Source organism: Rutilus rutilus (assembly GCF_951802725.1).
Source record: "Rutilus rutilus genome assembly, chromosome: 1".
In the NCBI taxonomy this organism is placed as follows: Eukaryota; Metazoa; Chordata; class Actinopteri; order Cypriniformes; family Leuciscidae; genus Rutilus; species Rutilus rutilus.
Genome location: NC_140209.1, coordinates 847,831 through 875,155, shown reverse-complemented (window position 1 = coordinate 875,155; position 27,325 = coordinate 847,831). Strand labels below are relative to the sequence as shown.

Sequence of the window (27,325 nt, the reverse complement as noted above, 5' to 3'; positions counted from 1 at the left end):
TCATCATGAATTATTGCTTTCACCTGTTTGTCATTATTGTTTGTCTCAGCCTATTTATACCATGTTCTCTGTTATTTCTCATCAAGGTTTTGTAGTTGTCACGTTGCACATCTGAGTGCTCTCCCTTGTCTCTTGTGTTTTTATTGTGGATTGTTTGCAAGTGTTTTGATCCTTTGTCTGGCATATGACTACGATTCTGGATTTTCCAATGAAGCTGCGCTTGGATCTTACTAAAGTCTCAGAGCGATCCGTGACGCGTCCCCTTCCCAGTCTAGGGGTCGGAGGAGAGGTAACAAAGGAAAAGAAAGTATAATAACGTAGAGATGTAAAGATATGTGCAGAACACACTTCAGCCTCAGTCTCAGAGTGAAAACATAACACAACTTTAAGGAAAAGGAAAAGTATTTATTTCCTTCATATATCAAAAAGGCTTAACAAAAGATGGGAATAAATCTTCAGGAGAGAGTAAGGCCTAAAATAATAACAGAAAAGAAGCAACAACTCAAACTTCCCTGAGCTTCCTCTCTAACCAGATAATAAAGGATAAACTGGCAAGCCAACTAACCGTTGTTGGCACACAACAAATGAGCGTAGATCCCACACTCAGCACACACACTTTTTTTTTTGCAACATTTGGACAAAAACAGAATTAAAGACAATTATGAAAAAAATCAGCCAAGGCAAATCAAACACAGACACAATAGAATTTTATCAGAAAAAATACACAGAGATAACATCAGAATCCTAAGCAAACAGAATATTAATATGCACTGCGAGTCAATCAACCAAAGGCTAGATTTAAGGCTTTACAGCAACTATCCCTGAGAGCCCAAATCTGCTCCTTATACAGTTCCTCTGCTTTAGTTCTGGCATCATATTTCTCCCGAATCCTGTATAATTACATTTCATACCATGTTGTTTTCTCTCTTTGAAGATCTGCCATCATCTTCTTCATTTGTTCTCTCTCACTCTTTTGTTGCTGAACTGAGCGGCTCTTGGAGTAAAGATCTTCTTTATCAGATCTACTGTGTCCATCTCCTCTCCTGTAAATCTTCCCAAACTCAACACAATGATGAACACATGAGGTCCAGGAGACAACATGGAAATACATTTCAATATTTATTTTACTGCTTGATCATTCGTCAGTGTTGTGTCAAAGAGACCTGGAGTATCAACAACAGTTACTGATCGACCATCAACTTCACCAACTCTCTTTCCACAAACTGTTGTGACTGAATCTAGTCTTAATTCACTGACAAACTCATCTCTTCCCAGAATACGGTTTCCTGTTGCACTCTTCCAATTTCCTGTCTTCCCGATCAGAGCAATCCTCAGACACTCCTGATCCTCTTGTTCATCTTCAGCACCTGAAAATCACAGCGGTAGAAAGAAAACTTAGTGAAATGAAGCTCAGAACTTTAATATTGTTATGTTGGATTGTAGAAGTTGCAGCTGAATGCTAATTGATTATGAACTGGAAAAAAACATCTTCACTTGCAATAATAATAATGATAATTAAAGCTGCAAGCAGCATTTATCAGGGTTCAAGCATTAAGGCCTTTAAGCAGATAAGGCAATTTACTACTGAAATATGTGGTTTTTAAAGCTTTTTAACAGTTATAGTGCCACCTATGGTCCGATCTCCATAAAATGTTGCATGCTTGTTCAGAATGCTGTCACATTATATGCTCACCAATTTTCATGAAGTTCTGAGTTTTCATTAAGGATTTATAGGCTTTTGAGTTTTTTTGCCACACCCATTTTCAAAATGACCCTGTTATAGCTACCCAAAGGGTAAATTAACAATTACAATAGGGTTTCAGCACTGAAGTGCTTGAACCCCTAATAATAATAATACTAATAATAATACTACTACTACTACTACTAATAATAATAATAATAATAATAAACTCCATGGATGGATACTAGGGCTGGGCAAAAAAAAATATTGATTTCCCGATTTTAATCTATTCTAATTTTTTCGAACCGATATTGATTCTTAAATCCCAATAATCGATTAGTCGTCCTGTTTTAACAGTTGATGAATTAATGGAATATTGTTGCGCGCATCCCATCCAATAAATCGCAATAATCTTTGTGCTTTGTTACTATTGATATGAAACAGTCTCTGATTCAAATTCCATTTTCTTACGAAATTCAAAAACATAAATGGCGCTGTGGCGTGAGATCGCTCTGGCTCAGCTCAAGAGAAGCAGCAGCACATGATCTTCTCTTCCACCTTAATAACACCAGTTACAGCACCAAATAAACATGAATGAGCATCTGAAAGTGTGTTAAATGATAGAGTACAACTTATCGAAATCCGTATCATCACATGGAATCGCTCAATCAGTGTTTCAACCGTGGAAAGACGTCAGTAAAACAGCTTGTAAACAATGTCATGTAACGCCACATTCACCTCAGAAAAACCATATCCAATGACCATAAACTCGTTGGTCGGCTAGAAAAATGAACTCTAGAGAGGAGCATTTTGCTAAAATTCTGCACCATATAGACCCTTTTACTGTTTGTACACAATGATGACGTAGTAACGCATGCGCGCGCATATTGGCAACGGAAGTATGGCGAGAATCAGCAGCGTGTCGCTGCAGACGCGAGCATTTTTTATTATGTTCTCACTCCAATCAACACGTTTAATCGCCTGCAGCCACAGGCGCCGCCGGTTCTTCTGAAACGGCCGTGATCCTGTCGGAATCCTATAAAACTTAAGCACATTGGTGGAATTGCAATTGCAATTGAATCGCTGATCGATTGCTCCTGTCTGCCTCGCTGCCTGCTGTGAGTGTGTTTGCCTCGGTGCTGTAAGCTCCGTCTTAGCCTCGTATTTCTTTGTTTTGAACCATCATTTACTACAATTTGTAGTTGTTTATACTAAATACAGCTTACCCAACATCTCAGATTGACATCGCTAGCATCCGTTACTACTAACACAACACGCTAATTCGCTACTGCTAGCCTGTTAACGCGCCACCCGTGCGCTCAGCTGTTTTATTTATTTATTTTTTCTCTCGCGCGCTCGCGCCTTTGAGTTCATAAAAGCTCAGGTAAGTAATAATCAGTCAACAAACACGGTGAGTAATGTCTTGTCCTGTTATTGTCACCTGCACTTCATGTCACATGTTTAGCATAGACTTCTCTGTTGGCAATGTAGGATTTATATGTGATAAATGTAAGGAGACAGTTAGGCTGACAGAGAAGATTTCAGAATTAGAGACACGCATCCAAACTTTAATTGAGGATAGTAAGAGTGCTAGAGCTTTAGATACTATTTTGGATGCGCCTAGCATAGTGAACTCTTTACATGATTCGGTTCCAGCTGAAGTAGTGCCTGAGCAGCCGGGCAAATGGGTGACAGTGAGGGATCGCTCTAGTCGCGGATCAAAAAACCACTCTTCCGTTCCGATTACCACAACAAATCGATTTGCCCCGCTCAGTGAAACACCCACTGAGAATTCTGTTGATTGTGCCCTAGTAATTGGTGATTCGATCACACGGAACGTGAAAATAGAGACACCAGCGAACATAGTCACATGTTTGCCGGGAGCCAGAGCGCCTGACATCAAAGCAAATTTAAAAGTGCTGGCTAATGCTAATCGTAAATTCTCTAAGATCATTATTCATGTCGGCACTAATGATGTTCGACTCCGCCAGTCGGAGATCACCAAAATTAATATTAAAGAGGTGTGTGAACTTGCAAGTACGATGTCAGGCACTGTAATTTGCTCTGGCCCCCTTCCTGTTCGCAGGAGTGATGAGATAGTTAGTAGATTGTGTTCACTGAATCGCTGGCTGTCTGAGTGGTGTCCGTGTAATAATATAGAATTCATAGACAATTGGAAAAGTTTTTGGGGCAAACCTGACCTGTTGAAAAGAGATGGTATTCATCCCTCCTGGGATGGTGCTGCTCTTCTATCTAGTAATATGGCTCATAGTCTTAGAGCTCAAACATGACAAATTGGGCACCAGGTCAGGAAGCAGACAGACTGGCTAAACCAACCGTCTGCTAGCGGCCTCGCGTCACCCAGGTCAGATAAATCCCATCACATAGAGCCTCTTTCACCTAGCTATCATCATATAGAGACTGTGTCTGTTCCCCGATTTTGGAAATCCAAAAAATGTTTAAACCTATCTAAGGTTAAAAATTTAATTGATGTTCAACAAATAAAAAACAGCTATAATACAGATGAGCAAATGATAAAGCTTGGGTTGCTGAATATTCGATCGCTTACTTCAAAAGCACTCATTGTTAATGATATGATTTCAGATAATAACCTAGATGTGCTGTGTTTGACAGAAACCTGGCTAAAACCAAACGATTACATTACTTTAAATGAGTCCACCCCGCAAGATTACTGTTATAAACATGAACCCCGTCTGAAACGCAAAGGGGGTGGTGTTGCTGTAATTTATAGTAATATTTTCAAAACCACTAAGAAATCAAGTTTCGAATATAATTCTTTTGAAGCATTGGTGCTTAATGTAAAAATATATAGTGTAAACGATAAATCACGTTTGAGATTTGTGCTGGCTACTGTATACAGGCCACCAGGGCACCATACAGACTTTATCAAAGAATTTGCGGACTTTCTATCAGAGTTAGTATTGGCTGCAGATAAAGTACTAATTGTTGGTGATTTTAATATACACATCGATAATGAAAAAGATGCATTGGGATTGGCATTTAAAGACATTGTAAACTCAATTGGAGTTAGACAACACGTGTCAGGACCTACTCATCGTCGTAATCATACTCTAGATCTAATAATATCACATGGAATAGATGTTGATGCCGTTGAAATTCTGCAGCAGAGCGATGACATCTCAGATCATTATCTAGTCTCGTGTAAATTACATTTAGCCAAGGCTGCAAAGCCGACTCCGTGTTACAAATATGTTAGACCTATCACTTCTGCTACTAAAGATTGCTTTATTAATAATCTTCCTGATCAGTTTCATCATTTTAGCATCCCGGATAGCTTAGAAAAACTTGATATTGCAACAGAAACTTTTAACTCTCTCTTTTCCAGCACTTTAGACACAGTTGGTCCTTTGCGCTTAAAGAAGATTAAAGAAAATAGTCCAACGCCGTGGTACAACGAGCACACTCGGGCCCTTAAGAGAGCAGCCAGAAAAATGGAGCGCAACTGGAAGAAAACAAAATTAGAGGTATTTCGCATTTCATGGAAAGAGAGCTCGATTGCTTACAGAGAGGCTTTAAAAGCTGCTAGATCTGCTTATTTTTCAAACCTATTAGAAGAAAATAAACATAATCCTAGGTATTTATTTGAAACAGTGGCTAAACTAACGAAAAAGAAAGCTTCAAACACAGAAGGTTCCAAGCAGCACAGCAGTAATGACTTTATGAACTTCTTCACTTATAAGATTGATAATATCAGGGATAAAATTATAACTATGCAACCGTCTACTACAGTATCGCATCAGGCAGTGCATTGTAGTCTCCCTGAGGAAAAATTTGATTCATTCATTGCTATAGGAGAGGAAGAATTTACTAAACTCGTTAAATCATCTAAATCTACAACATGTATGTTAGACCCTATACCGACTAAGCTACTGAAAGAGATGCTTCCAGAGGTCATAGATCCTCTTCTTAATATCATTAATTCCTCTTTGTCTCTAGGATACGTACCAAAAAACTTTAAGCTGGCTATGATTAAACCGCTTGTTAAAAAAATGCAACTTGATCCTTCAGAATTAGTCAATTACAGGCCGATCTCGAATCTACCCTTTCTGTCAAAGATACTAGAAAAGGCAGTATCTTCACAACTATGTTCCTTTCTAGAAAGAAATGATATCTGCGAGGATTTTCAGTCCGGATTTAGACCATACCATAGTACTGAGACTGCTCTCGTTAGAGTAACAAATGATTTGCTCTTATCATCCGATCGTGGTTGTGTCTCTCTATTAGTGTTACTCGATCTTAGTGCTGCGTTTGACACCATTGACCACGACATTCTTTTAAATAGACTAGAAAACTATGTTGGCATTAGTGGAATTGCACTAGCATGGTTTAAATCATACTTATCTGACCGTTATCAGTTTGTAGCAGTAAATGAAGAGATGTCTTATCAATCACAAGTTCAGTATGGCGTACCACAGGGCTCAGTACTAGGACCGCTGCTGTTCACTCTGTACATGCTGCCATTAGGAGATATTATTAGGAAACATGGAATTAGCTTCCACTGTTATGCCGACGATACTCAGCTCTATATTTCTTCAAAACCTAACGAAACTTACCAATTCACTAAATTAACAGAATGCATAGCTGATATAAAAAACTGGATGACTCGTAATTTCCTACTTCTAAATTCTGAAAAAACAGAGATTCTAATTATTGGACAAAAAACTTCCTCACGTAATAACCTAGAATACTGTCTAACACTTGATGGCTGCTCTGTTAAGTCTTCGTCGTCGGTTAGGAACCTGGGTGTGCTCTTTGATACCAATCTTTCATTTGAAAGTCACGTGTCTAGTATCTGTAAAACCGCATTTTTCCATCTTAAAAATATATCTAAATTACGTCATATGCTCTCATTGACAAATGCGGAACAATTAGTCCATGCGTTCATGACCTCAAGGCTAGATTATTGTAATGCTCTACTGGGTGGTTGCCCTGCACGCTTAATAAACAAACTACAGCTGGTCCAAAACGCAGCAGCTCGAGTTCTTACCAGAACCAGGAAGTATGACCATATTAGCCCGGTTCTGTCAAAACTGCACTGGCTCCCTATTAAACATCGCATCAATTTTAAAATATTGCTGATTACTTACAAAGCACTAAATGGTTTAGCTCCGCGGTACTTGAGCGAGCTCTTAACGCATTATACTCCTTCACATCTATTGCGATCTCAAAATTCCGGCCAGTTGATAATACCTAGAATATCTAAATCAACTGCTGGCGGTAGATCCTTTTCCTATTTAGCACCAAAACTTTGGAACAGCCTTCCTACCATTGTCCGGGAAGCAGACACACTCTGTCAGTTCAAATCTAGATTAAAGACACATCTCTTTGACATAGCGTTCACATAATACATTATAGACTTCTATAATTCAATATTAGGCTGCATAGATTAGGTCAGCTGGAACCGGGAACACTTCCCATAAATCCTGATGTACTTGTTACATCATGAGAAGAATGGCATCTACGCTAATTTTAGTGTCTTTGTTTATCCCAAGGTTTTCCCGCAGCCTGCCGGATCCAGGCCGTTTCCAGATCTGATGAAGGACCTTCGCCTGGACCCGATGTCAATGCAGTGCTGAAGGGCCAACTAGTCTCTCCCTATGGAGGATCCCTTTCCCACTCTACATATAACGCGTCGTCGGGAAAACTATATTTGCGTATCTACCCCGAATTGATAAAATAAAATAAAATTCTGAATCAAAACTATAAGGAAACACCAGTAATTTGTTTAGGTTTGGTTTGTAGGGAATTCCAAACCTGCACACATATATTCAAACGCACATAACTATAGAACTCGTTCTTAATGTGCATCTGAACGCCATCAGCGTTTCTCACAGGTTCGCGTTTAAAGTCTGTGTAGAGAGAATGGTGTCGTCTTGGCGGCCCTAATTTAAAAACAAATGATCGTTGCGACGGAAGCGAATCAATCAAAACTAACTTTAGCTGGAAAATAACTTTATTAAAGAACCGCTATAAAGCCAAAACAATCTTACGTTATATTATACATTTATCTCTGTGAAGCTGCTTTGAGACAATCTACATTGTTAAAAGCGCTATATAAAAAAAAAAATTTAAAAAAAAAAAAAAAAAAAAAAAGAAGAAGAAGAAGGAATATCGACTAGTGCAACCGTAAACGCAACTACCAGACATTTTGATGCTGGGAAACCGTTTTGATAAACTTTCGGAGTTGCTAACACGTTAGAGCCAGTGGGGAACAGCACTTCCGTTGCCAAAATGCGCGCGCAACTATTTGATCACGTGGGCTGTAAAAGGGTCTATTACATATTCATTATAATTTTTTACTGTTCTTCAATAGGCTATTTAATGCCTGTTTGAATAAAGCTGGCAAGTTTTTATGACAGCCACCATTTAAATGTTTATATATATATATATATATATATATATATATATATATATATAATTTATATTTTTATATATATATATATATATATATATATATATATATATATATATATATATATATATATATATATAAAAAAATTTTTTTTTTTTTTTTTCAATAATCAATATTGAATCGAAATCTAAACGAATTGTGAAATGTGTGTCAATACCCAGCCCTAATCAATACCCAGTGTTATGAAAATAGTTTTTTTATGCATTATTTTATTCATATTAAATGATCTTTCCCTATAATAAATCATGTACTTTTTTTTTTTATGTTAGACCAGCTTCAGTCTGCCGCATGAATGATAGCTGTCCTTTAGTGTGCTTTCATCATAAGCAATCTGCTACATTTCTTGTCTTTCGGGAGTTATCGTTTGTATGTATAGTTATGTTAAGATATGATTCAACTATGTTTGATTGTATTTTGTGTTTAGAGTAAGACTTCATTCGTATCCTTATACTAATATGTGCAGGGGCGCAACTACCCAGTGTCAGAGGGGTATGCAGCAACAATTTTGCGTTTCAGGTTCCTGTTCATAATGGCCAGTGCTGGAATCATCACCATGAAATCTCTTTTGCTTTCTGAAACGTCTCTCTCTAAACTCAGGGGAAGCATCCATCTCAATGGCTATTCGGCGTGCAATGTCAAGCAATGTTCGGCGATTGTTAAGGGCCAGTGGGTGGAATGTGGCCAGGACACCGGGTTACACCCCTACTCTTTACGAGAAGTGCCATGGGATTTTTAATGACCACAGAGAGTCAGGACCTCGGTTTTACATCTCATCCGAAGGACGGTGCTCTTTAACAGTATAGTGTCCCCGTTACTACACTGGGGCATTAGGACCCACAGGGTGAGCACCCCCTGCTGGCCTCACTAACACCTTCCAGCAGCAACCTGGTTTTTCCCAGGAGGTCTCCCATCCAGGTACTAACCAGGCTCAACCCTGCTTAGCTTCAGTGGGCAACCAGTCTTGGGCTACAGGGTGATATGGCTGCTGGCTCTTTAAGAGAGTCTGTCATTCCAATGGCAGTGTCCATCGAGATGTTCACTGCTTGCATTGCCTTGCTGACATAGGTGATCTCTGACAAAAGATTGTACCAAACCAAGAGGCACATGAGGAACTCCATGCTGACAATCTCGCCAGACAGCGACTTTGCCTCTGAGACAGTTTTGACGTCTTTCTCCACTTCCTCAAGCTTTTCCAAAGCATCAAGAATCCCCCATAACTGGAAACGTACAGCTTTGACGAAGTTTATTTTTGCTTCCCACCTGGTAGCCACTCAGAGGCTTCAGTGTAATGTCCACAAATTGTTTCAGAATATCCCACCTCTTCACCGAAGCCGAACAAATGGTGAACAGTCTTTGGAGAGTGCCAAAAAAGGTTAGACACACTCTGTTTGATGACGCAGCATCACATTAACAGGAGGTTCAGACTGTGGCTACAGCAGGGGATAAATAGTGCTTCTGGACTAGAGGTCTGCACAGGCTTCAAACTTTAGCCCGAACCCGGCTTGTACCCGAAATAATTTAACCCGACCCAACCCGAAAATTATGGTTATATTTTAAGCTCGAGCCCAACCCGAACCCGAGGTCCGTTTCTCACACTAAATATCTTTTTATTTTATTTTGTTTTGCAATACGCTGTATTTTATGATTGCTTACAAATATAATTAAAAATATGCTACATGTACAAACACCGTTTCACCAAGGCACAGCGGCCCCCTCAGCAGTCAGCAGCACACAAGAAAAAAAAAAAAAGAGCAAAAGCACGGACTTACTAATTACGAAACTTAGATGTGGTTGAACAGGTGAAACAGTCACAAATTCCCCTGGAACCCAAAACATTAAACTTCAAAACAAAGTTTGCGCAGTTGCACAACTATTTACACAAATATATCCTTCTCAGTAGACTACGAGTTATGAAGGAAGAGAACAGCATCTAGAGTCGATGGTTTCAGTGCCGCCCTCTGATTGCGATGTTGTGTCTGAAATAGCACGCGCAGGCTATTCATTAAACATTAACTCGGGTCGGGTAGCAGACCTCTACTCTGGACACTTCTGCTGCACCAATGCTTGCAAACCCTTGTTTATACCCCTCATATTTGAGCCATTGTCATAGCTCTGCCCCTACAGTTAGCCAACTCCAACCCCGGGTTATCCAGCACCCCAGTCAGTGTTTCTGTGAGGCCTTTACCAGTTGTGTCCTTCACGACTGTGAAGCCAACAAAAGACTTGTTGATGGTGGCATTCTTGTCATCATCTGTATGAACATACCGGATTATTACGGAGGCCAGCTCCTGCTTTGATATGTCAGGTGTGCAATTTAACTCCACTGCAATGTACTTGGAGGCTTTGACCTGGGCACAAATTTGACAAAGTACACATTCAGAAATTGAATCTAAAAATTAATTTTGAGTGCACCAGGAAAGATATCCTGTGGTTTCTTTAGAGGCTACCTTTCTAAGATGCTCTGCTAGTGGGACATCATATTGTGCTATGGCATCAAGGACACCCAGGAAATTTCCATTTTTAGGATCTCCTAACTTAGCATTCTTCCTCTTCAGTGGCAAGTTCCTTTCTGCAAGGAAGAGTATGCAGTCGATCACTCTCGTTAACACTACTCCAGTGTGCCTTTTCAGCATCTATGGCTCTTTGCAATGTTCTGTCAATGTTCTGGCGTAAGCGTGATGCTAATTCTTTACACAACAGATAAGCATTTATGTGATCACCACTGGTTATATGGTGAACAGGTGAACTTTTGGAGTACAGTAACCAATCCCGCTGCACTTTTTTTCCAATGGACATTGAACGAAAACAGTATGCTTTGGAAAAACACTGTCTACTCTTGTCTGATCTCGGATACGGCCCATCAGGACATTACTGTGGGCCATTCTCAACCATACACTGCCTAAATGAGTCCCCAATCTGGTGTGGTGGTGGCCAGGCAGATGGATCTTCTGAGTAAGGCCTTGTCTCAGCCCTCTCCTCCTCACCTCTCTGTTCCATTTCCACCTCCCTCTCCTCTTCACCTCTCTGTTCCACCTCATTCTCCTCTTCACCTCTCTGTTCCATTTCCACCTCATTCTCCTCTTCACCTCTCTGTTCCACATTCTCTTCCACCTCATTCTCCTCTTCACCTCTCTGTTCCACATTCTCTTCCACCCCATTCTCCTCTTCACCTCTGTTCCATTTCCACCTCATTCTCCTCTTCACCTCTCTGTTCCATTTCCACCTCCCTCTCCTCTCCTCTGTTCCACATTCTCTTCCACCTCATTCTCCTCTTCACCTGTTCCATTTCCACCTCCCTCTCCTCTTCACCTCTCTGTTCCACATTCTCTTCCACCTCATTCTCCTCTTCACCTCTGTTCCATTTCCACCTCCCTCTCCTCTTCGCCTCTGTTCCACATTCTCTTCCACCTCATTCTCCTCTTCACCTCTGTTCCATTTCCACCTCCCTCTCCTCTTCGCCTCTGTTCCACATTCTCTTCCACCTCATTCTCCTCTTCACCTCTGTTCCACATTCTCTTCCACCTCATTCTCCTCTTCACCTCTGTTCCATTTCCACCTCCCTCTCCTCTTCTGTTCTCTGTTCCACATTCTCTTCCACCTCAGTTCCATTTCCACCTCCCTCTCCTCTTCACCTATGTTCCACATTCTCTTCCACCTCAGTTCCATTTCCACCTCCCTCTCCTCTTCACCTATGTTCCACATTCTCTTCCACCTCATTCTCCTCTTCACCTCTGTTCCATTTCCACCTCCCTCTCCTCTCTTCTACATTCTCCTCTTCCACCTCATTCTCCTCTTCACCTCTGTTCCATTTCCACCTCCCTCTCCTCTTCTGTTCCACATTCTCTTCCACCTCATTCTCCTCTTCACCTCTGTTCCATTTCCACCTCCCTCTCCTCTGTTCCACATTCTCTTCCACCTCATTCTCCTCTTCACCTCTCTGTTCCATTTCCACCTCCCTCTCCTCTCCTCTGTTCCACATTCTCTTCCACCTCATTCTCCTCTTCACCTCTCTGTTCCATTTCCACCTCCCTCTCATCTCCTCTTCTCTGTTCCACATTCTCTTCCACCTCCCTCTCCTCTTCACCTCTGTTCCATTTCCACCTCCCTCTCCTCTTCACCTCTCTGTTCCACATTCTCTTCCACCTACTCTGAGCAATGCCTGAACTTTGTATTTTGAGCACTTCTTGCATAGTTTTTTGCCTCGCTTTAGTCCTCAGTTGTAAGTCACTTTGGATAAAAACATCTGCAAAATGACTAAATGTAAACCTCATCTTCACCTCTCTTTTCCACATTCTCCTCAAATTCCTCCTCAGTGGTGAGTGGCTTTCCATCTCTGTCTGCACTATTTTTTTTTATCCAAAAAGGAGACATTGAATAGGTTGGTCAACAGAACTTCAGACCATACTGGACATTTGGTTTGGTGTGGTCTAACTAATAGAACTCCTACCTGATGTCATCACTGGTCTCACCTGTACTTGATGCCATCGCCGACCTCCCCTACACTTCCACCTAATGTTAGACCTACCTGTTTCCTTCCCCTGTCTTTCCTGATCCACCATCCTCACACCTGAATTAAATGAACTCACTGTTAAATGTAGCAGCCTAAATTCAATTCTTAAATCAGATGGCATCAGATCTGTCGAAAAAGTCCTGGCAGAAAGTGATGCATAAGGAAGGATGTAGTGTAACGACGCCCAGTTCCTGGAATGCACTAATATTTTGTTGGTTGCACCAGTTTGCAACAATTATTAGTTAACACCAAGTTGTCAACACAAAAAATCTTTTTTTGTTGTTACACTACATCCTTATGCATCGCTTTCTGCCAGAACTTTTACGTGCTTTTCCCAAATCACTGAAGTGACTTCGACGTCCGGGTTAGCAGTAGCATGAATCTGCCAGCGCTGTGTAGTAATGTTGTTGCGTGATAGAGATCGGCCCATGAGTAAACCGCTGTCTAGTATTGCTCTGAGCTGATAAACTCTTTGCGCTGCGCAGCTCAAACAAGTAGCGTGGTTTCATTCTGCTTTTGTTTGCCGTGTGCCAGGAAAAAAAAGGTCGCAAAATGAGACCATTTACTCGCAGTCTAGAGCCCTGTATAGTGCTGTATTTCTGCTTTACATGAGCGCCACTTGCTGTCAGAGCGAATTTGTGTTTTTTTGCATTGATCTGAACTGACAAATTAGACATTCCTGTTGGTTGAACACAAGTTAATACATATCAATCAACAAAGTGTCCTGTGCTCACCACACACCAGCTATAGGTGTAGAGGAGAGATTTGGCTATAGGGTGATGTGTGGCTAACTTACACAGAAGAGCTTTGTTGCTCAGCACATGAAAATAAACTACTTACTGTGATCTCAGACTGTGCTTAAGTGGTTTCTCCACTGCATGGATCTTCATGTGTAGATTCAGGTGACTTTTAATAGAGAAACTCTTTCCACACTGATCACACGTGTGCGGCTTCTCTCCAGTGTGGATCCTCTCATGTCTTTTCAGATGTGCTGATCGAATGAATCTCTTGTCACAGTGTGAACACTTGTAAGGTTGTTCTCCAGTGTGGATCATCTCATGTCTTTTCAGAGATACTGAATGACTCAATCTCTTGTCGCAGTGTGAACACTTGTAAGGTTTTTCTCCAGTATGGATCCTCTCATGTGTTTTCGCTGACTGACTGAAACTCTTGTCGCAGTGTGAACACTTGTAAGGTTTCTCTCCAGTGTGGATCATCTCATGTCTTTTCAGAGATGATGAATGACTGAATCTCTTGTCGCAGTGTGAACACTTGTAAGGTTGTTCTCCAGTGTGGATCATCTCATGTGTTTTCAGAATTGATGGCTGACTGAATCTCTTGTCACAGTGTGAACACTTGTAAGGTTGTTCTCCAGTGTGGACCATCTCATGTGTTTTCAGAGATGATGAATGACTGAATCTCTTGTCACAGTGTGAACACTTGTAAGGTTGTTCTCCAGTGTGAATTCTCTGATGTGATTTCAGATTTGATGACTCCCTGAATCTCTTGTCACAGTGTGAACACTTGTAAGGTTTCTCTCCAGTGTGGATCATCTCATGTGTTTTCAGAGAGAATGACTGACTGAATCTCTTGTCACAGTGTGAACACTTGTAAGGTTTTTCTCCAGTGTGGATGATCTCATGTGTTTTCAGAGAGAATGACTGACTGAATCTCTTGTCGCAGTGTGAACACTTGAAAGGTTTTTCTCCCGTGTGTATTCTCTGGTGCAGTTTTAAACTGTTTTCTGTAGTAAAAGTCTTCTCACACTCAAAGCACATGTACTCTCTCACAACAGTGTGAATTTTCTGATGTTTATTTAAATACAGCAGAAGTGAAAAACTCTTTCCACACACAGAACATGAATGTGGCTTCTCCTTAGCATGAACTGTCAGGTGTCTCTTCAGGACTGATGTACTAGGAAATGTTTTGCCGCATTGATCGCATATGAACGGCTTCTCTCCGGTGTGGATCCTCATGTGAATCTCAAGACTTTGTTTGCTTGTGACACTCTTCCCACACTGAGTGCAGGTGAAAGATTTCTTGGCTCTTCTTTCCTTTAAAAATGTCAGTTCTTCACTCTCCACCTTCACTTCACTCAGTTCTTGACTCTCCTCCTTCACTTCACTCAGTTCTTGACTCTCCTCCTTCACTTCACTCAGTTCTTCACTCTCCTCCTTCACTTCCATCAGTTCTTCACTCTCCTCCTTCACTTCACTCAGTTCTTGACTCTCCTCCTTCACTTCACTCAGTTCTTGACTCTCCTCCTTCACTTCACTCAGTTCTTCACTCTCCTCCTTCACTTCACTCAGTTCTTCACTCTCCTCCTTCACTTCACTCAGTTCTTCACTCTCCTCTTTCACTTCCATCAGTTCTTCACTCTCCTCCTTCACTTCCATCAGGTCTGACATAAGAAAAATATATTAAATTAAATTTTCATTACATCAAAATAATTAACCGAGAGAAATATAAAGTGAAAGGACATGAAAGTGAGCCTTGATGTAATGGTAGAAAGTAGACAACTGCTATAAAATATTATGATAATGGATGCCTTTTTATAAATTGATTACGTTCCATGATTGTGGAAAATGTATCTTCCAATTATTATTTTTAAAACATTATAGGCACGAATCCCATGTTTCTTTAGCAAGAAGTATTAAATATATTTGAACTGTGACACTCAGGAAGTGACATCATCTGGGCTCTTTCTACTGCATGATGGGAAAACAATAAAATAATCAATCCATTGTCTCAATTTTTATACAAACTGTACAGTGTTGATCACATTCATCAACTGTTACCAAAGTTGATGTAACAAGAATATCTATAACTGTGAATAACTTGTATGATATTTGACAAATACAACTTTATCAGTAACTTGTTGTTAACTGATTATTCCTAAAAAATAATTTTGTAAACTGTTGAAAATGACAAATTCTGGTAACTTTGTTGCAAATTGGGAACCAGATATAAAACAAATGTAAAATAAAACAGTTAAAATAATATTTAGTTTGATCTGATGTTGACAATCAATATAAAAATGTCTCAAACCTCCCTTTACTGACCATTTGCTGAAATGTCAACTAGTCTCTACCCTGTGAAGGTCTCCTCCTCTTCACCTCTGTACAGATCAAACTTTTTTCAGGATAACTTTTTAGGGAAGGACTACACACCTGCGCACATATATTCAAACGCACATAACTATAGACTGAACTCGTAATGTGCATGTGCACGCCAGCACGTTTTCACAGGTTTGCATTTTTAAAGTTTGCGTAGAGAGAACTTAAGGATTTTCTGTTAGAACGGTGTCGTGTTAGTGGCCCCTAAGTTAATAACTAATGATAGTTGCGACAAAACTAATAATAACTTTATTCTAGACCTGCTATAAAGCCAAAACAATCTGTTACTTTAATTTCCTATTATCACTGTAAAGCCGCTTTGGAACAATCTACTATACATTCTGTACCATTTCATAGTTGAACTGTTTATCTAAATGTGATGAAGTGCTTGAATGTTTCTAACATGAATGTTCGTCAGCATCATGAATTAATGAAGAATAAACACAATAAACCCTGTAGCTGGGAGGAATTCAAGATGGCAGCTGGCAAATGTGGTGTGCTTGTGGTGCTTTTACATAAATATTTATTATCTGTTTAGAAAACATCCCTAAAAATCACACGTCCCTAAAATCACACGTCCCTAAAACCCTAAAATTACATAGTTGCTAATTGCTATTCTCACTCAAACAAACTTTTACTTAAAAACAACTTGGTTATGGGAAGAAAATCCTCATGGACATTTCTCTATCCATGTTGGTATCCAGCCAAGCACAATGATAAAGGTGGCGTCAAAAGGCAAGTGAATGGCAAAAATTTATAATTTGCATCTGCCAATTATTATCTGGAGATATACAGTCCCCTCCAAAAATATTGGATCAGTGGCAATTCCTTTAATTTTTCTGTAGACTGAAAATATTTTGGTTTGACATCAAAAGATGAATATGAGGGAAGAGATCAACATTTCAGCTTTTATTTCCAGGTATTTACATCTGGATCTGATACACAACTTAGAAGATATAACCTTTTGTTTGAACCCAACCATTGCTCATGTGACCAAAAGTATTGGAACATGTGACTGGCAGGTGTGTTTTGTTGCCCTGGTGTGTCCTATTACATTTACATACATTTAGTCATTTAGCAGACGCTTGTATCCAAATCGACTTACAAGTTAGGACTAAGTTAAGCGAATCATCATGAAGAGGCAAAAAACAACGCAAGAAGTGCTCAAAATACGAAGTTCAGGCATTATTCAGAGTAGCATAAGCCCGAAAAGTGAGGGTTTAAAGGGAAAGGGAAGGTGTTTTTTTTTTTTTTTTTTTTTATGCGGTTAAGTGCTCACGGAAGAGATGGGTTTTCAGTTGTCTTTTGAATGTTGTCGGGGATTCTGCATTCCGGATGAGGGTGGGGAGAGTGTTCCAACAGCATGGAACTGTGAATGAGAATGTTCTGGAAAGTGATTTTGTGGCTTTCTGTGATGGAACCACGAGACGTCGCTCTTTGACCGATCGTAGGTTTCTGGTAGGGATGTAGACTCGTTGGAGTGAGTGAAAGTAGGAGGGACTGTGAAAGATCTGTAAGCAAGCGTCAATGCCTTGAATTTGATACGAGCAGCGAGAGGTAGCCAGTGCAGAGAGATGAACAGAGGAGTGACGTGGGCCCTCTTGGGCTCGTTGAAGACGAGATGAGCTAAAGCGTTCTGGATCATCTGTAGAGGTTTAGTTGCACATGATGGAAGTCCGGCCAGAAAAGCATTGCAGTAGTCAAGCCTAGAAATGACCAGGGCCTGGACGAGAAGTTGTGTTGCATGCTCAGTTAGGAAAGGCCTGATCTTCCTGATGTTGTGCAGCGCAAACCTGCATGATCGAACTGTCTTTAAAAAGTGATCTGTGAAGGTCAGCTGGTTATCAAACGTTACTCCAAGATTTCTGACCGACCTTGATGGGGTGATTGATGATGATTCTAGCTGGATAGTGAAGTCGTGTTGTAGAGATGGATTGGCAGGGAGGACGGGAAGCTCAGTCTTTGCCAGGTTGAGCTGCAGGTGATGTTCCTTCATCCATGTCGAGATGTCCGCCAGACAGCTTGAGACCCGTGCAGCTGTGCAATGGATAAGACACATGCCTTTGGTGTGAGAGACCCGGGTTCGAATCCACTGTGAGACACCAATGTGTCCCTGAGCAAGACACTTAACCCCTAGTTGCTCCAGAGCAACCAGTGCGACCTCTGACATATATAGCAATTGTAAGTCGCTTTGGATAAAAGCGTCAGCTAAATGAATAAATGTAAAATGTAAATGAGTTGATGATGTGTGTGAGTGCTGGTAGAAGTGTGGGAGAGATGGCTTGTAAAAGGTGTGAGGGGATGGGGTCTAGAGGGCAGGTGATAGGATGACAGGAGAGGAAAAGAAGTAGATACTTCTTTCTCGGTTAGCGGAGAGAAGGAGGGGAGAGGGTTATTGGCTGTGGAAGGGGTTGGTCTGATTTTGGTTTTGCCAATGCAGACTGCATTTTATACTTAGACGTGTAACCAACATGAAAACCAGAGAGATGTCTATGGGTGAAAAACAAGCAATTGTGAAGATAAGACAAAATGGAAAATCAAACAAAGACGGCGCGAACATGCGCATCACGTGTTCGGTCGATAGGTATGCGTGTTTGAATATATATGTAAGATTGGTATCAAAGAGCACACCCAGGTTCCTAACTGACAACGAAGACTTAACAGAGCAGCCATCAAGTGTTAGACAGTATTCTAAGTTATTACGTGAGCAAGTTTTTTGGCCAATAATTAGAATCTCTGTTTTTTTCAGAATTAAGTAGTAGGAAGTTGCTAGTCATCCAGTTTTTTATATCTGCTATGCATTCCGTTAATTTTGTGAATTGGTAAGTTTTGTCAGGGCGTGAAGAAATATAGAGCTGAGTATCGTCGGCATAACAGTTAGGGATGTCTTGATCCGATCACGTAATCGGAAATCGGGCCCGATCACGTGGTTTCAGACTCGATCGGAATCGGACGTTACCTCCCGATCAGGACTCGGAAATATATGTATATATATTGTGTGGCTGCACGATTAATCGCAATTTCCATGTAATCGCACTTAAATCGAGATCGCTTATCGCGATTTTAAAATCGCTAAGGCTGCGATTATTTTTTATGCGCAGTTTGTCATTGATGTACGGCTCTGTAAACGCTGCTCCATCTGAAAGCACTGTGAGTTTGAGTCACTTATAACGTGCATTTGAAAAAAACAACACGAGTCAAATATCTTTCCAAACACGAGAATCATTTATTAACCTCGTTTTAATAACATGCAACATTTAATAACATGCATTTACTCCAAACTCACTTCATAAGGACAGTTGAGCTCCTCCTTCTGTGAGATGATGAGCTTCTGACACAGAATAAGGCAGTCGTGCATTTATAAGTCATGTTTAATCAAAGCGTTTCAATCTTCTGACTATTCAGCTACAGCGACTGAGCGACAGGGATTTCCTGGAATGATGCGCCGTTATTGTACTTCTGCGGCGGGGCATATTTAGCGTGTTTGCGTGAGAGTGCCCTCTGGTGTTCAAATGGGGCAGTGTTTACTACCGATCAGCCGCACTCCACTGACAAGCTGCGCTTAAAATAATCGCAGCCTTTGCCAAATCGCGTGCGGTTTTATTGCGATTAATTGTGCAGCCCTAATATATTCTCATTATTTTTTAACACATCTATAGTTATGCGGTGGCACAGAGTTACGCCGGTTTCACACTGCACGCGTTAGCAGAGTGTAAGCAGCGCAGGAGCAGTGCGTATGGTGAGCAGGAGCAGGACACGCGCGTTTTGCTTTCACACTGGCAGCGTTTGTCACGCGCGGCTGAACCGCGGGTTGTGTACAGACAGAGTAGGCCTACTCTATAATGGATAAGTTGGCATTGCTTTATTTCGTTTTCAAATACATTTAAGAGAAAAGGCTTGTCAATAAGCTTATTTTATTAATAATTTAATTTATATAACTTTTGGTTCATCTTTGTTTTTATTGTTCTGGCAACAAGTTTGTTTTTGGACATTTGTTTTCTTTTTAAATTGCTGTTGGTCATTTGATCGACTGTTTAAAACACAATAGATATCATCAATGCACTTTTTGGATAAAACTGCGGTGTATTTTGGCCATGATCAATGCATTGTCACTTTAGTTCACTTTCAGCGTAAGCGGCGCAGCAAAAATAGACTCGGCGCCGAAACGATCGCGGCACTGCTGCTTCTGCTCTGCTCCTGCTACGCGCTGCCGTGCCACCTCTGCATGCGGTGAGAATGCTCTAATCTGTTAACATGGGCGCCGAAAAAAATACGCGCTGCACGCTCTGCTAACGCGTGCAGTGTGAAACCGGCGAGTGCAGTTCCTAAAAGCACATTACTGGCTTTGCAAACACTGTGGCACTTTTATTTTTTTATTTGTTTACATGCCTGCTGGGTATTTCAAGTTGAGGTGCTATTTGTTTATATATTATACTTTTTTTTATATTTACTGTTGCACTAAGTCCAAAAGTGAAGAATTTGTTATTTATTACTTGATTGTTCAAGCTACCTCACAGAAGTGCTCTGTTTGTTGAATGTTAAAATAAGGTGAATTAAATAAAAAAATAAGGAACCTCCTGGATCTGTTTTTCGCTCTTCTTTATTCTTTTTTTATGTATTATAGAAGTATCGGATCGGGACTAGGTATCGGTAGATACTCAAAATCAAATGACTCAGACTCCAGGGCAAAAAAACCTGATCGGGACATCCCTAATAACAGTGAAAACTAATTCCATGCTTCCTAATATCATCTCCTAAGGGTAGCATGTACAGAGTGAACAGCAGTGGTCCTAGTACTGAGTCTTGTGGTACGCCATACTGAATGTGATCAGTGATCTTGTGATCGATGAGACATCTCTTCATTTACTGCTACAAACTGATAACGGTCAGATAAGTATGATTTAAACCATGCTAATGCAATTCCACTAATGCCAACATAGTTTGAGTCTATTCCGCGTGTGCTCCTTCCCTACTCTGTTGTTTGCTTTGAGCCAGGCTTGTAACAGATTTGGGGGCTCGTCCGGGATTTTGAATCATCGATCGGTAAATATGCGTTTTTTGCATTTCTCAATTGGGTTTGAGTAGTTAATAGTGTTCGTTGTGAAACGCACTTAGTATTGTAAGCCGTTTTGATTAACGTGCCTAATTTGTTGACTGTATTTGGATCCTACGGTGATACGGCGCAGTACGTTTGATTGGGCATTTAACGCATGGTAAATTATTGGGAAAGACACACGTGGATCAGTTTAATTAGGCTTGGAAATTTTGTTGTATTACGTCGGTGCAGGAGACAAGGAGATAATTTGGTTGGTTTGTGCCTGGGGTTGTTTGAATAACAGCCAGGTTAAAGTATTGGGGGTGGTTCATTGTTGGGTAAGTGCAGGCCTTCGCTGTGTTTGTGAGACGACAAAAAAAATAAAATCATTATTTATAACTAATTGATGGTGTAGCCATTGGAGCTTTGCGAACCCCTGCTAAGCGCTTAAAGCTGAAAGATGCTGTGCTTAAAGTATACGAGTTAGTTCCAGAAGCATACAGACTACGATTTCGTAATTGGAAGGGAGAAAAGCAGACTTATACAGAGGTAGCAAGATAGCTGAATTGTCATTTCAATCGTTGGTGTGCTGCAGTAGATGTCTCTACCTTTGAAGAGTTGTGTAATTTAATTGTTTAAGAGCAATTTAGAAACATCCTCCCTGATCGAATCGCAGTATTCGGCCGACACATAGAGATTCCTGCCTTTATTAGAGAGAAGAATATGTTCAGCACCCTCTCTCCGAAGCTTCGAATATTCGATGTTCATTACTACCAAAGCTTCGAAGCTCAAAAAATGGTATTCGGACCAGCCCTATTTTCAACATTGATAATAATGAGAAATGTTTCTTGATCATCATATTAGAATGATTTCTGAAGTACATAATTTTAAATTAAAGCTACAATACAATAACAAAGGCGTAGGTTGATGACGCAGTGACGAGCTGAATGATGTCAAGCTGATCTAATAATGTTAATGGGTGAGGGTTAACAATATATGCGTACAACATTATGGAAGAAGCTGGATGATCATTTTGCTCATCCAACACATTATGCAAATTATATGTTTATTGCATTATGATACTGTATGCTCAGCCATAAATTCTGGTGTTCTATAATGTTCAGGATTTTATACACATTTACAGGTTTTAGCATTGAGGTCTTATTATTTGTGGGGTGCTGTATGGAGAGAGAATTGTCTTTATTACATGCAAGAAAATAAATGATCTGAGAGAAAAAAAAAAGTTTGAGAGAAAAAGTTATCACACTGATAGCAAAAAAGCATTTTATGAGAGAAAAAAAAATATTTGAGAGAAAAAGTTCTCATACCAATAGCAAAAAATAATAATATTTGAGACAAAAAAAAGTATTTTCTCATAGAACATAAAAAAATATCAATTTGAATTTTTAACAATTATTTCTGAGAAAATCTCTCTCAAAATACTTTGAAAAAACTCTCAAATATATATATTTTGATATTAGTGTGAAAACATTTTCTCAAAAAAAAAAAAAAAAAGTGTTTCTCTCAAAACGTTTTTCTTTGCTCTCGATGCAATTTCTTGTTCTCGTGTCAGGATTCTGCTTTGACTGTGAGAATTGTGTCATGGGCGGGGCCACGTTCCTATTGGCCAGTCGGGTGAGCATCGTCTTGTCTTGGGAGTCGAACTGAATCATTATACCATTGTTCGGTTCACCGGCATAGATGCCGCCTCTGCTAGGTGAGCACGGACACTCCAATGTTTGGGTAAGATGATTCACGGTGATCTTAGATCACGGACGTATTGCCTGCGATAATTAATGCGATATTGCTCAGCTTGTCAGTGAACTACGGCTCTGTGTTAATGCCGCTTCATCTGAAAGCAGGAGATGGCGATTTACTACTAATCAAGGAACCCGGCTTTACTGACGAGATGCGCATAACAATGTCATCCGATATATCGCCCAGGCCCAGCCCTAGTTCATCATATACAACCTCCTGTAGCCTACAGTTTTACTCGGACTCAGAATAAACAATTTTGTTTTAAGGTCAATATGGTACATTTCCTGTTTGAACCTATAACTTAACTATAACCTAAAATGATTTTTATTCATGTGTTTAGCATCTGTATGTCTCACTATAGGTAGGCTATAGAGCACTATCAGTGTTGTGCCTGAACGGTTCATTGAACAATAGTTCATGAACTCGTTCATATTTTGGGTGAACGTGAACTGAAAGTAGCCTACTGTATTACTGCCTGATGAACGTTATTGTAAGCTCGTTCATTCTGGTGTCTGTGAACGCCACGCTCTCTCAGTTTAACTTCGTTCAAAGCAACGTGTAGTCTGACATATTTCTTGTCCATCCACGACATGACAAGATTTTTAGGAGTCAAAATCGTGTAATCTGACACCGTGATTATCGTAACAGACACAAAATTCTTGTAATCTGAACCAGGCATATGATCACCGTGAATCATCTTACCCAAACATTGGAGTGTCCGTGCTCAACTAAGGCAGAGGCGGCATCTATGCGGGTGAACCGAACAATGGTATAATGATTCAGTTCGACTCCCAAGACAAGACGATGCTCACCCGACTGGCCAATAGGAACGTGGCCCCGCCCATGACACAATTCTCACAGTCAAAGCAGAATCCTGACAAGAGAGCAAGAAATTGCATCGAGAGCAAAGAAAAGCGTTTTGAGAGAAACACTTTTTTTTTTAGAGAAAATGTTTTCACACTAATAGCAACATATATATATATTTGAGAGTTTTTTTTCAAAGTATTTTGAGAGAGATTTCTTTTCTCAGAAATAATTTTTAAAAATTCAAATTTATATTTTTTTATGTTCTGCGAGAAAATACTTTTTTTAGTCTCAAATATTATTATTTTTTGCTATTGGTATGAAAACTTTTTCTCTCAAACTTTTTTTTTTCTCTCAGATCATTTATTTTCTCGCATGTAATAAAGACACAATTCTCTCTCCATAGTGCTGCCCTACTTATTTGCTTTATATATAAGCCAGGCTTATTTCGGTTAGTCAGGCTTATTTTTGGTAGATTCAGTTTCATAAAGCAAACTTAAAAAAGTTCAAACTCAGTTACCCTGGCAACTTATGCTGGGAAACTAGCCTGGTCCAGGGCAGGCTAACTGTCAGGCTAAGCCTCAGTTGTTACACAGATCCTCTAACACTGACCGACAAGAACACAATGATATTACCACTGACACTCTCTCATACCATTATTGGACTTTATTAACCATTATTAGTCCAAACATAAATACACAGTATACAGAAAATCAACTTAAATAAGGCTACAATGAGAAATTAGACAATATAGACTTATGAATACATTTCTCTCTGGTTTGTTTGGCAGCTGTAGTACATGTTTATGATTATTAGAAGAACATTAGAACACAATCTAAAAAAAAGCTTTGTAAAGCAGAAGTTAAAATCACAAAATTAAAAATAAATAATTACAAAAGCACAGTATGAATTTTAACTGGTAAGATGAATCTGAGCTTAGTAATTGACAGTATATTAGCCTACATTTGAATATATCATAAAAATACACAAGTAGGTTTAAAACTCTAAATAAGGCACACCTAATGTCCAAATAACAAATATTTTAGCATACACACATATACATATATATATATATATATATATATATATATATATATATATATATATATATATATATATATATTTATTATGTACTTTATTATGTCTTTCAATTCAAACACATTTAACACAATTATACAAATTGACAGTTCCTTTAAAGACATCATATTTTCCCCCAATAAATATTCCTTATTTTTCCTTCTACTCTTTTTCTTTTGTGACAATACCCACCAACACACATGATTAGAACAATAACCAAGAAGTACATAGTTGGACACTTTTACATATGATTTAAGGGGGAAAAGACAAAAAACAATAAATAAATATTAATAAAAATGTAACATTCACATATTTATATCAAACTCTTATAATGACACATAATTCCTAATAGTTATTCAAGTAATATTATTTGAATATCAAATATTCAATATAAAATAAGCAAATAAATAAAATAACAAATAACTAGCCTAGAAATAAAAGGGAGGGAGGATTATATAAAAATTTAGTTAATGTAGACTAATATATATTCCTTTATTTTATGGAATATTTTTTTATTTTAGAGTTGCACATATCTTTTCAAAATGTATACATTTGCTCTTAATTTCATGTTATCCTCTTCATAATGTAAAGTAAATTAAGAATATATTATATTATATTTATAATATATAAAAAATACATTCTAGAAACTAAATCTAACCACTCATTTAAAACTGGGGGTTCTTGCTTTATCCAAAAAATTATTGCATTAAAAGCTGTAATTCTCAGCATTCTAAATAAATATACATCATATTTATTAAGTAGCATAGGTCCTATACCCAAAACTATATTTTGTATCTTTATATATTTAGTTTCTTAAGGCTACTTCTTAGGCTACTTCTGTTCACTAAAGTACTTCTGTTCGCTAGAAGTTCACTGCAACTTATCCAACATCCTAAAGATAAATTATTATAATTAGAAGATATTTCTAGTGTTATAAAATATCGCATATTAATTTTCCAAGCAAAATGTATATTTTAGTCAGAATTATTGCGCTCCTATTTACCGCGCATGCGCGCAGCAGCGCTTGTTCAATTTGAAGATTAGCAGCAAAATAGACACATTTGCATGACTTTCTAACATTTACAGATGGAGAATATAACTGTAAAATGTAAGTTTTGCAGTGAGGAAAAAAAAAAAACATGTCACAAACGAATAAAACAGCACAAAATATAGGCTGTTTGATGGTGGATCGATTTGATCCACGATCGACCTCTAGGGCTGCTTAAGAAACGCGTGCACACGCAATTATCTAGACTTGATAAACCTGGATCAAATTAGTGAGATTGCGTGAACTTCAATTACCTTTTATGGAACGACTTTAGCCCCAACTTATTTGTTAGGCTCATTCAAGTCCGGTTTTGGAGTTTAATCCCCGCTTTTCTAAGCGGCTTTTATGGAACAGCCCCCAGATGTATTTCTAATATTCTGACCACCTCATGTATGTAAACAGGGCTGATAGAAAAACTCTGAAGTGCAACATCACATTATTTAACTATGACCTCAGGGTTTAATTTACACATTTCTGACTGGTAGCGAACATTAGTGAAGTGTTGGTCACTAAGCTAGCTGCAGTTAACTATTCTTTTCCAATAAACACTAACTAAAGCTGGCTACATAAAACACAACTACTGCCTAGACTCATCAGAGGACGGCTGAAGTGTTTAAAAGTGAAAGATACAGTAATTTCATCAACTTACCAGCGAGCGTGCTTCAGAAACACTGGAAATGAATGAATGGGGTTCAGTGCTGGAGCTGTCGGTGTGTTTGCTGGAACTACTATCGGCTGCTCCCGCTCATAGCTCCGCGACACGCGTCACTTCCGCATTCCTCAGGTCTTCTTCTCCTTCTTTGGGCTTATTGGCGGTTCGCATTCTTAAAAGAGCATTAGCGCCATCTACTGTGGGCAATAGATCAGAGACAGTATATCACAACTCCCAGAACAATCCGGGCTCGAGCTTTCAGTGTCGCTGCGTGTTCAGCTCCTCATCTCCAGCCAAAGCCCATCACATTCCAGAGATCAGGGATAATGATACTAATAATAATAATAGCCTATCTATATTCTATAGATTAAATTTGTTCTATTTAAAAACTGTATTATTACTGTATACCCCCTTCTACTGAGTTTAAAATCATCTTTAATATTAATTGTTAATTACCTTTCCTCTGAATATTTATTAGACTTAATAAGTACATGCTCCACTGTTTCTCTGATTCCACAGCATTCACACAATCCTGTAGGATGTTTTCCTATTATTTGCATTGTTGAATTGAGTCCTGTATGTCCCAGTCTTAATCTAGAAATAATACAGTCTTTCTTCATTCTCCCACTTCAAGTCCTTCCTCTTCCTACCAATGGTTGTATTAAATGTAAATGTCTACCTTTTTCTCATTATCCCCATACAATTGCCAATTTTTATTTATCTCCCTTTTATTTATTGATTTGATTTCTAATTTGCTATACCTAATTTGCATCATATCTGTAAGATTTCCAAAACTAGTATCTGACTTTTGAGCTTCCAGGTGATATACACTACCCCCACCTGTCCCTGCTGTGGATCCTTAGATGCATCTGTGAAAACCTGTATATATTGTTCATACTTAAAGGGAGACTTCACCCATTTGCATTAAGCTTTGTATTGTTAGAAACCCAGTCATATATTATAATAAATGTGGATTTTTCATCCATTTTTCCCTGAGATGGGAGAAATAAGGATTTAAGTGTTTTACTTCCTGCTTATTATGACGTAAAAATCATCATTTTGCGTCATAATAAGCAGGAAGTCACATTTCATTGAAAAGTGTAGAGACTACAGACACTCGTTCCTCATCTTTCCCAGGGGGCGGGACCCGCTCACGCTACAGACCTATTACAGATCAGTGGGTGGGACTT

At 39.2% G+C, this 27,325-nt stretch overlaps 2 protein-coding genes across 2 annotated transcripts in view; one reads left to right on the top strand and one right to left on the bottom strand.

Annotated features, from left to right (window-relative positions):
- LOC311301520 (uncharacterized protein) overlaps positions 1-27,325 on the top strand; it is a 402,121-nt gene that overhangs the window by 322,647 nt on the left and 52,149 nt on the right. The window lies entirely within an intron of this gene.
- On the bottom strand, positions 388-26,276 carry LOC311301488 (uncharacterized protein). The gene is made up of 3 exons (XM_084426663.1): positions 26,133-26,276; positions 13,486-15,046; positions 388-1,367 (listed from the first exon to the last, which is right to left on the bottom strand). The coding sequence occupies exons 2-3, from the start codon at positions 15,039-15,041 to the stop codon at positions 1,361-1,363; spliced, it is 1,563 nt and encodes a 520-aa protein (XP_084282789.1). The 5' UTR covers positions 15,042-15,046; positions 26,133-26,276; the 3' UTR covers positions 388-1,360.

Coding starts and splice junctions, on each gene's coding strand:
- LOC311301488 (XM_084426663.1), bottom strand. CDS start 15,041: ATGGAAGTGAAGGAGGAGAGTGAAGAACTGATGGAAGTGAAAGAGGAG.